A 12,143-nucleotide genomic window follows, 5' to 3' on the forward strand; every position below is an offset into this window, starting at 1 on the left:
ATTTCAATCTTACATAATAATAACAATATTATAGCTTCATGGCTCAGTTAAGACTGCAAATGTTTATGCTGTAATATCCCCCTTTAAAAGTTTCAGGCACACAGGATGAGCTCATAGTATAAGTGCGTGCCTACATGGATCTAATAGAGTAGAAATCCTGCTTTAAGTCACGGTACCACTTAGCTGACCTACAGATCCCTTCAGGTGTGAGCCAAACAATGATGTAACTGTTTTAAAAGCCATTGACCTACCTCATAATATTTTATCATTGCCAAAACGACCCCTTATCTCCAGAAAAAGCACAGTACAGCAGTACAACTACATATAATACCGTTTGTACATTGAAGATGCTATGCCAAATACTGTAGGTGAATATTGTATATACTAAACTATAAACACTATCCGCTACAAACAACATCAACATTTTAGATTTGTGTTACAGATGACAAAGCAAATTAGTGTAACATCTGACAAAATTGCTAATTATTATTAATCCCAGCCATTTTTCAAAGGAGGATTTGGATGATTTTAGATGATTTTGACTGACGTCTGACGGCAGACAGAATGTTGTGTTATATACTACCTATGGTAATGGTAATGGTAATGGTAATGGTAATGGTAATGGTTTTATTTCATTTGAACATGCATCAGATTCCAATTGAGTGCATCCCATAATCAGTTCAAAGTTCCACATGTCCAAAAGGAGTAGGAAGAAGCAAAGCTTATTAAATCCTACCCCTCCATCTGGTACTTTTACAATCAGTAACTGTTACATTTGTTCACTTCCTGCTTTCCTAATATAGTTTTTTTTTTCCATTCATTCATTTTCTACCTCTTTTCTTTTTAATTTAATTGTTGTCACATACCAAAGTACGATTCTTATGTGGAACATGTGGAACAATTTTATTTTCCTTTTCTGTGTATTATAAGTAAAGTAAAGTAGCTTCCACGATAACAATATTGTTGTAGTTTGGGTAATACACAGAACAAGTCAGTTATCAACACAACTGACTGATGGCATTTAATTTTTTTTTTTTTGTCAGGGCTTAAAATAGGTATCTCTCATGACATAAATTGTTAATAGCTCAAAGAAAATCGGCACTGCCTCTCCCAATAATTTTGTAACTTGATTGTGCTATGGGTGTGTGTGTCAAGTAGGCCTTCTATGAGAAACTAGACTGACTCTAAAGATGTAATAAAAACACACTATGGTGTTAAAAAGATCAGACACCTTCATGAGTGACAAAAAGGAAAATATTGTGGCAGGAATGAGGTCACCGGACTCCCAATTAGATGTGAAGAGCTCAATCATCTGGTTGGAGTAGAGTCGCTGCTCTACATTGAGAGGAGCCAGTTGGATTGGCTCGGGTCTCTATTTTGTGTGCCCCTAAGTGTACTTTCATTCATTTTCTACCGCTTATCCTCAGGAGGGTCGCGGCGAGAAGTGGGGTACACCCTGGACTGGTGGCCAGCCAATCACAGGGCACATATAGACAAACAACCATTCACACTCACATTCAAACCTATGGACAATTTGGAGTCACCAATTAACCTAGCATTTCCCCCTAAGAAACAATTTGGGATTCTCGGAATGGGTTCTCTAACCTCTTTCACATCAGGGGTCAATAAGTCATCTGCTGTGATTCATCTCACAGATTTTGCTGCAATGTGGAATCCTGGAGCCGGAGCATGCCCGTACTATGCCCGATGATCACAAGTCAGAATTTCACTTGCATTTTCCTCTCTTAGCCTTGACATTCCATGCCTCATTATCCACTATTTCTGGCTACGGTTCAATGCACTAAACATGCAATAGTTTCTACCCTCAAGCACCCTCCAAGGGCCTATCTCACTGACCTAATTTACCATGAAATACACTACCATTGCTTATTGTTCCCTGTTACAGTGCCGTAGCGAGTGTTTAATTGTATTACAGATATATATATAGAGAATCATCAATCCTCAGGTCCAACAACGTGTTGTTGTGTATCAGCCATTTTCTCGAGCAAAGGACACATACTCAAAAATGAAAGGAGACAAAAGATATTTTGTAAATGTACATATTGAAGATGTGCATATGAAGTTATATGTACAGCATTTCAGGAAAAATAAAACTACAGCTTTGTGATATCACTGAAAAAGATTATTATTAGTATGACTTTGCTGTTTTTTTTTTCAATTTTGTGTGTTTGTTTTGAATTTGATGCGCACTAATCACTCAACCGCCATGCAAAGAGGTCATTTTGGAGGGTGAACAAATAATTTTGAAATTTAGTAAATAAATGTAGTATTTTATTTGGATATTTGATATATTGAGAAAACTTTATATATATTTATTTGTTCATTTTCTACCGCTTATCCTCCTTCGGACGAGAGGCGGGGTACACCCTGGACTGGTGGCCAGCCAATCACAGGGCACATATAGACAAACAACCATTCACACTCACATTCATACCTATGGACAATTTTGGAGTCGCTAATTAACCTAGCATGTTTTTGGAATGTGGGAGGAAACCGGAGTACCCGGGAGAAAACCCACGCATGCACGGGGAGAACATGCAAACTCCACACAGAGATGGCCAAGGGTGGAATTGAACCCTGGTCTCCTAGCTGTGAGGTCTGCGCGCTAACCACTCGACCACCATGCAGCATAATATCAGTTTTTCGTAAAATATTTGCTGCTTTGTTTGAATTGAAAAAAATCTTTCTTTAATATTTTAACTGCTTTTAATTGTTTTTCTCATAATGACAACATAATTCTCATAACTGTTTGAGTGCTGTGTTGTCCGACAAATTCTCTTTGGGTTGTGTTTCACTTACTGTGAAAAAGACACTTGGATCACTCCACAGAGAGTTGTTTCTTTTTTTGTTTTTGTCATTTCACTCGTCTGTGTAGCGCAATTGATGGACAGCCTAAACACATCAGACATGCTTTGAAATGCCTCCAGTATGGACTGGGAAAAAGAGAACAGAAAGTTGCTGTGAAAGGCGAGAGAACAGAGAAGTTGAGGATAACAAAAGACTTCTAAAGCATGTATACAATAGATCACAAAGCGCGCGCCCTTTCAGACGCAGCCTGTAAGCAATCAGCCGATATCGTCTTGCATTCTTTTATTGACGCGTTTGGCAAAGCTGTCTGACAGAAACTGCTATCAATGGATCAGGGCCAATTCCATTCCATTTAGGGAACTTTGGAACAGACCAGAGAGTCATGGATGTTGGACAAAAGCAATTTGATGTGCAAAAAGCAAATTAAGCGTCAAGAACAAAATTGCAAACGAGGCTCTGCAGCTCTGAGTTTGTTCGTCAGAAAGTCAAGAACAAATAATAATTATAACTTCTGAATATTTTTTTAACATTATTCGGTCCTGTAGATATGGAATATAATTCTATACAGATATAGTCACTCCTATTATTCTTTGTTTAGACATTACATGGAGATAAAGTCAGAGAGGCCAGACTGAGATGGTTGTGTTAGTGAATATATTAGTAGAAGGTTGCTGCGTTTCGAGTTGCCAGGTAGAAGATGAAGACCAGGAAGACCAAAGAGGAGGTTTATGGATGTAGTGAAGGAGGACATGAGGGTAGCTGGTATGAGAGAGACAGATGAAGAAGACAAGAGTTGGATGGAGGAGATTGGTTTGTTGTGACCCAAAGAGAAATTTATAAATGGAATATTTTCATTGTTAGAGCATACAAACCCAGTTTCTAATGATGGCTTTTAACATTAGTAGAGCCCTCTAGACATAAAATAACATCCCTATAGTCACCTTTGCACTTTTTTTTTACCCAATATGTATTTTAAAAGAAAATAAGACATATTTGAATATAGACTCACACATTTTTGCACTGGGAACTTGTTGGTGTTTTTTTTTTCATTTTTTTCATTTTTTTTTTGTTCATTTTCACAGAAATATGGTGCATTCAGGGACCGCCGAACATAGATAGATAGATAGATAGATAGCCTGGCTCCCGTATAATAATAAATAATAATGTGGATAAATAAATAAATAATAAATAATAGGCGGCACGGCGGTCGAGTGGTTAGCGTGCAGACCTCACAGCTAGGAGACCAGCGTTCAATTCCACCCTCGGCCATCTCTGTGTGGCGTTTGCATGTTCTCCCTGTGCATGCGTGGGTTTTCTTCCTCCCACATTCCAAACACATGCTAGGTTAATTGGCCACTCCAAATTGTCCATAGGTATGAATGTGAGTGTGAATGGTTGTTTGTTTATATGTGCCCTGTGATTGGCTGGCCACCAGTCCAGGGTGTACCCCGCCTCTCGCCCAAAGACAGCTGGGATAGGCTCCAGCACCCCCGCGACCCTTGTGAGGAAAAAGCGGTAGAAAATGAATGAATGAATGTATCTACTTGGTTTTAATTGAATTGTAAACTGTCCCCGAGACTCGAGATTTGTTTTTTGTTGTGTAAAAGTGCCGGTCCGAACAGTGTAAACACAATGTAAACCCTCTGGCCTCATCTTCTTCTCTTGTGAAGTCATTAGTGACATCACGATGCTCGTTCTGATGATAGCGCCATCATAAATACAACTAAATGCCACCTGCAGTTATGTGCTGCTTATGTGGTTGTGATGCATTTTTGACTGATGCAACAGTACATAAATAATACAAAGTGGTAATCTTCCTGTGTAGGACTTTATTCCCTGACCTTGAGTCATGTCTATAAATGCCTTGGCAGCACACTATGTTCACTATTTTAGACGTTCTCCCTTAATTGGAAAACACGTTGGAGGTGAAAACTGTGTACTCCGTGTTCCTCCGGCCACCCACATGAAGCTTTCTTCTCGGCATGATGGTGCACAGTGGCGTTCCTCAAATGTTGTTAATGGGCTTCTTGCTGCAGTCCAGCTGTTTCAGATTGAAGAATAACGACACTGACATTAGACAACCCACACACGGGTAAATGGCAGCACTTGAAGTAAGCCAAAGAAAAAGTAGATGTGTCTCAAGGAAGATGCTACATGACTTCGTATCAGATTATCAGCATAAATGTTCTTGTTATATTATATGTCAATCACACTCGTCTACATCGTCATAATCGAAATTAATAGAAAGACGCAAATTAATAAAAAATTCAAAATCCATGAATCGTTCACCTGCAACATAGCTTGCATAACAAAATTAATCACTCAATTAATTCATGACAACCAACCACCGTCCACAATATTCTCCTCCATGAATCACAACCTTTTCGTGGTGGAGGGGGTTCAGTAGGGTCGGGCATCGTTTAAATTTGAGCAATTCCGGTTCCGATTCTGATTCCTCATTTCTATTCCGGTTCCTAACAATTCTCGATTCAGATTCTTTTCAGGGGGACGGTCCTAAAAAGTTGAAATGAGGGCTCTAACCAAAGTTCTTGGATGAAATGTCCATGTATTATAAAATAATACAGTAGTAATACAGTAATGTACAGTAGTATAAATAATATGACCTTCTTATGAATTAATAACCAGTATATAAGTATTCATTCATTCATTCATTTTCTACCGCTTTTTCCGAGGGTCGCGGGGGGTGCTGGAGTCTATCCCATCTGTATTCGGACGAGAGGCGGGGTACACCCTGGACTGGTGGCCAGCCAATCACAGGGCACATATAGACAAACAACCATTCACACTCACATTCATACCTATGGACAATTTGGAGTCGCTAATTAACCTAGCATGTTTTTGAAATGTGGGAGGAAACCGGAGTACCCGGAGAAAACCCACGCATGCACGGGGAGAACATGCAAACTCCACATAGAGATGGCAGAGGGTGGAATTGAACCCTGGTCTCCTAGCTGTGAGGTCTGCGCGCTAACCACTCGACCGCCGTGCCGCCGTATGATGCCACAGTGATTGCCAGCATTTTACATTATCACTTCATAGACCAGCCATATTCTTCATAAAAAGTCAAATTTAATTTTAATAATGCCCTGCACCCCCGCCTAAATAAGACTACCCATATGATTATCATATAGCAGTTATGTGATTACCAACTGTACCTTGGTGTAAATAAATTCCCCAAATTAGATTTCATCATTTACATTTCCCATGGAGAGATCAACTTGCGTTCCCCCGAAAAAACATTTAACAGTGCCTCCTTTCTCCATTTTTACCACAGATTGTGTCAACAGCGGAGTAATTAACATGCTAATTGGTGCCCTTTTCACAAAGTCACTTTTCATCCCAAGTACTGTTCCGCTACCTCCACTCTTGTCAATTTGAACTTTGTGCAAACACATCTCTCTGACAGCTGCTCAACTTTTTCTTCCTCCTGTTGGCACCAACTAAAAATGTATTTAGCAGCAATTTGCCAGGAAAGACATATCTGACCACCTGTGAGCACCATCAGTTGATTTCACTTACGTCCGCACACACATGTCGACTCGGCTTCTCCAAGCAAACACACAACCTGTTGAATGTTGTTGACGCACGTTGAAGCAGCTGGGAAAACATCGAGATTTGCATGTTCCACCATCAACTTCAAAACATCCCACAAGATGAGCGGGAGTGTGGTGGGGGTGGGGGGGGGGGGGGTGTTCCTGTAAATGTAGTGCTTCAAATATGAAACCACTGTGACTTGTGCAGCTTCCATTAGACCAGGGGTCTCAAACTCAATTTACTTGGGGGCCACTGGAGCTCGGGTCTGGTTGAGACTGGGCCGCATCACGTTTTTCAAAAAAAAAAAACGCATTTATTAATAACAAAAAATGTTTTAAAAACTTTGCTTTGGTTCCAATTTTCTACAAGAAAAGCTCTGATAAAACATTCCACTGTTCTCAAATATCTTACTTTTTATTTTTCTACACAAAATAAGATGAAAAATAAATAAACAAATCAAGAATAAAGAAAATCAATCAGTAATAAATAAATAAATATAATAATAAAACGGCAAATAATAAAAACTTAAGAAACCACATATAGTTGGTGGGTAGACAAATTATTTTTTTCAGATTAAAATGAACAAAGCATTATTAGAGCCCTGTAGACATGACAAAACACGACTATAGTCACATTTATACATTTTTATTTACAACATATTGCGCAACTGCAGGGTCTTGAGACACATGCTAACTCGCCAACTAGAGAGCTAGCGACCTAAACGGTAGCCTTCAAGTTATTTCCTTTAAACTTAAATAGCCAAAAACTTACCACTTCCACACGGATAGGGAGGATAACTATTAACAGTTATTTAACCTTTAACATGAACATTAATCAAACGTAATAATTTTTTCTGGGTACATGATACCATACAGCATCCATATCAAACTTACGCGGGGGTCGCACTAACATTAAACTTTCATATCAAGGCGGGGGGCTCAAACTAGTGTCCTGCGGGCCACATTTGGCCTCAGGGACACCTCATAAAGTAAAATATTGAAGTGTATGTTATCAATGGGAAAAATGTCACTATAGAATTATAGAAAATATAAAAATTGAACAGTTGCATGAAATGCATGCAGCCTACATGAGCTGAAGATGTTGATGTTGGAATAGAATGCCCTGGACTGACAACACAACAGCACTTTCAAAATTTTTTCTCCTTTAATAATATAAAGTTTGATTGAAAAATATGTTGTATTCATTTGTGTTGTCATTGACTAATATGTAAATTTGTTTGATGATCTGAAACATCTAAGTGTGAGTGACATTAAAAAAAAAAAACTAAACAGGAAGGGGACAAGACTCTTTCCCACCACTGTACATAAGAAGATGTCATTGAACTACAACATGGGTTTGATCATGTGACCGTCTGTGTCTCTTTGTGCTTCAGAATCGCTTTTGAGCTTTGTGGATGACATCTGGTCTGGTGCCAGGTCTCCATGCGTGATGTTAGGAGACATTCCCAACCTCCTCTCCTCATCTGTCAGCATGATCGTTCGATGCCTGGAGCCTGACACCACATATATGTAAGATACTCTCTTTTTCTACTTGGAACATCTGGCAGTTGTTTAGCATGACTGCATGCTAAAAGTGTTATACCAGGGTGTAATGACAACGACTTCAATTTTACATTTAACATATGTACACGAATAAAGGATTATGTATTTACACTTTGAAGTATGAGATGTAAAACTTTGAATATCAAGAGTGTGCAAACTTGCCTCCTTGTTTACTTCCTAGATGACAGCAAAGTCATGACAAAACACAGCAAAACTGCAAAAAACACATTTATTTATTACAAAATAAATCCAAAACATTGGATAAAATATGGTAATAATGGTTTTATTTCATTTGAACATGCATCAGATTACAATTGAATGCATCACATAATCAGTTCCCAGTTCCACATGTCCAAAAGGAGTAGGAAGAAGCAAAGCTTATTAAATCCTACCCCTCCATCTGGTACTTTTACAATCACTAACTGTTACATTTGTTCACTTCCTGCTTTCATAATATAGGTTTTATTATTTTTTATTTTTATTTTATTTTTGTCACGTACCAAAGTACGAGGTGATAAATTGAATATTTTTATAGTTAGAGTTTGGAAAACCTGATTACCACCTTCTTAATGTATATTTTTAACAATCTAAGAGCCCTCTCGACAAGAAGTAACACCTTTATGTTTGTATTGTCATAATCTTGTATTCTTGTGTTTTCTCCATCTCATTCCTTCTATTTTCCCTGTTCAGATTTTGAAAAACCCCTGAGCTGGGCTCGGTAACTGTTACATTTGTTCACTTCCTGCTTTCCATAACACAGTTTGAGGTTTTTTTTTGTTTGTTTGTTTTTTTAATAATGTACCTCGTACCGAAGTACAAGGTGATATAACCATAAAATGACATAATGGGTACCATAGTAACTGTGAATATCACTCACTAAACAGCTTGTCCAGCTTGTAGTAAGGATAATTCATAATTGCCACCTACAGAGAACATACTAACTCCTTATTTCTAAAATCACAAATACTTCAACTTGCTGATATAGTTCATTTTCAAACAGCTAAAATAATGCATAAGGCTAAAAATAACCAATTACCTAAAAATGTCATCCAATACTTCTCTACAAGAGAGGAGAAATATGATCTCAGGGAAGAAGTACATTTGAAACACTTATATGCTAGGACTACGTAAAAAAGCCATAGCATTTCAGTATGTGGAATCAAACTATGGAATGGATTGAGTAAGGACCTCAAACAATGCACAACGATGAGCCAATTCAAGAAACAATACAAGCAGTTGATGTTTAAACTTAAATAACCAAAAACTTACCACTTCCACACAGATAGGGAGGATAACTATTAACAGTTATTTAACCTTTAACATGAACATTAATCAAATGTAATAATTTTTTCTGGGTACATGATATCATACAGCATACATATCAAACTTGCGCGGGCCGCACTAACATTAAACTTTCATATCAAGGCGGGGGCCTCAAACTAGTGTCCTGCGGGCCACATTTGGCCCGCGCGCCGCGTGTTTGAGACCCCTGCTCTACGGCATCTGCGGTGCAACACCAGCTAAATGTGCTTTTCATCCCAACAGCAGGACTCCTGAATTCTGAATTATCTGTCTATCTCCTAATATCTTTTAGTGGCAGCTGCCTTCCAACCACTGAGAGGAACTATATGTACAGTATGTGCATACATTATGTCATCATGTGTGGGATACCTTTGTATTTCTTCCAAACAGATCAGGCTCCGAGGTTGGAAATGTGATGAAATCTCTTGTTCAAAACTAACTTTTTCTTTTTCGACTCGGGTTTCAGTCAAGATCCCTGCAGGCCATGTCTGTAGACTGAGGATAACGCAATGTTCTTTTTCTTCTGTGTGTTCCTCATTCTCAGCTTGCAGTGCAGGAAATGCACGTTTCAGCCACTAGGTGGGGATATATTTCCTTCAGAGAAATGCTGGCATTTAACCTGGCGGGAGGAGGAATGCAAGTTCTTATCATACAAGTTGAATTCCCTTCAATCAGAAACAGAACACATTCTCACTCTGGCATGTGGAAACTACGGCCTATTAATCTTTTAAAACTGCCCTGCCCTACTTTTCAGCATTTTTTTTTTTTTTACAAAATCTTTAATACAGACGCTGTTGTCCATTTGTAATGCTATCTTTAAGCCATGAAACATTTGCTCATTTCAGAATAATTTCTGACCCTCAAGGCAATGACCCTCAAACAATGCACAATGATGAGCCAATTCAAGAAACAATACAAGCAGTTGATGTTTGCTAAATACAAGGATGAAGAGTCTTGAACCAGTCATGATGTGCTATATATATCACTATATTGACACTTACTATGGTACCCATTATGTCATTGGATGGTCATATCACCTTGTACTTCAGTACGTGACAAAAAAAAAAAATTTTTTTTAACTATATTAGGAAAGCAGGAAGTGAACAAATGTGTCTTTTGTTATTTGTGCAGAGATCACCGTGAGAACCAAAAAGCCAGAAAAGTCCCAGGCAAAAAATATAAAATAAAATAAAAAAACCTTAAACTGTATTATGGAAAGCAGGAAGTGAACAAATGTAACAGTTATTGATTGTAGAAGTACCAGGTGGAGGGGGTAGGGTTTAATAAGCTTTGCTTCTTCCTACTCCTTTTGGACATGTGGAACTGTGAACTGATTATGGGATGCACTCAATTGTAATCTGATGCATGTTCAAATGAAATTAAACCATGGGGGTAACGTACCATCAAATGAGAGGGGTGTGGAATTATGACAACCGCTGACCTTCCCCTATCACATAACCTTCAGAGAATGTCGGAACTGAAACATTTCATTGATGACTTTTAAACATGTGACTGTGCACCGTGTATTGGAAAAAGACACGGAATAGTTGAAAACAAAGCGAACTCGGCGTACAATTTATACAATACCAGTCATAAGTTTGAGAACACTCCAATTTGTCTGGAGGAAAAACCAGTAAGTGCCTGTTTTCCATTCCATTCAAATGTATTCAAAAGAATTAGCAGTATCAAAAAAGTGTAGTCATTTTCAACATTCATTCATTCATTCATTTTCTACCGCTTTTTCCTCACGAGAGTAGCGGGGGGAGCTGGAGCCTATCCCAGCTGGTGGCCAGCCAATCACAGGGCACATATAGACAAACAACCATTCACACTCACATTCATACCTATGGACAATTTGGATTGGCCAATTAACCTAGCATGTTTTTGGAATGTGGGAGGAAACCGGAGTACCCGGAGAAAACCCACGCATGCACGGGGAGAACATGCAAACTCCACACAGAGATGGCCGTGGGTGGAATTGAACCCTCGTCTCCTAGCTGTGAGGTCTGCATGCTAACCACTCGACCGCCGTGCCGCCCCATTTTCAACATCAAAACTTCAATTTTCAGTTTCAAAGTATTTTTTCCAAGTAAAAAACTTCCTACTATACATAGCTTCATAACTGGTCTGCCTCTGGTCTTGGAGTTTTTTGTGAATCAACAACTTTGCTTAGCCCTGTTCAAGCTGTAGTGCATGTGAATGAAAGGTTTCAGCCATTAGGTGTAGACATTAATACGTGTTCATCGATTGGGACGGTAGGTACTCATCACAAACTAGAGTCAACAAACTCAATTAACTTCAACTAGAAATGCAACAGATTATGGTGAGATGGTTAGTGTAGCCTACATCGCCTTATATAACTTAATATTGCAATGTTTTGTGTGTGTGTGTGCGTCGATGTAGGTTTCGACTGTGGGCAGTAGACAACACTGGGCGCCGCTCCAGTCCAAGTGAGGTCACCATCAAAACTCCATGCCCGACTGTGGATGACGTCAAAGCACAAGGTAGGGGAAGAAGCACAGTTGAAGGGTTGAACCATTGGTCAATACCCTTCACATGTGCCTTACAGAGAACAGTTTGGTTTGTGATGTGATGTGTAGCTTCTCATTATTTGATTTACTGTGTAAAGAGATCATATCCCATGTAAACGTGCAGTATTGAACTCCTTTGAAAGCTAAGAAACGGATTATTTTTTTCTCCCCAACAATCGGAAAGTGCCACTGACACTGACAAATAGGATTTGTTTGTAACTGACCAAACCTGCAATTATGATTGTATCCTGGAATCGTGCATATCATTAAAATCTTCCAAGTGACATATAACACATCTAACGCACAAACAGGGGGCGGCAAAAAAATAATACAGAAGGACAAAGGGATTAAAAATTCATTTTCT

The 12,143-nt window shown here is 38.8% G+C and overlaps 1 protein-coding gene across 5 annotated transcripts in view; it reads left to right on the forward strand.

The window, feature by feature from the left end:
• astn1 (astrotactin 1) overlaps positions 1–12,143 on the forward strand; it is a 275,092-nt gene that overhangs the window by 253,164 nt on the left and 9,785 nt on the right. For all 5 annotated transcript variants that reach the window (XM_058065280.2, XM_058065281.2, XM_058065284.2 and 2 more), the window contains 2 exons: positions 7,778–7,913; positions 11,652–11,752. In XM_058065280.2, coding sequence (XP_057921263.2) covers positions 7,778–7,913; positions 11,652–11,752 — 237 coding nt within the window. The remainder of the gene's footprint in view (positions 1–7,777; positions 7,914–11,651; positions 11,753–12,143) is intronic.

The sequence above is a fragment of the Doryrhamphus excisus genome, linkage group LG11 (assembly GCF_037039965.1).
Source record: "Doryrhamphus excisus strain RoL-2023G ecotype Guam linkage group LG11, RoL_Dexc_Guam_v1.1, whole genome shotgun sequence".
Taxonomy (NCBI): Eukaryota; Metazoa; Chordata; class Actinopteri; order Syngnathiformes; family Syngnathidae; genus Doryrhamphus; species Doryrhamphus excisus.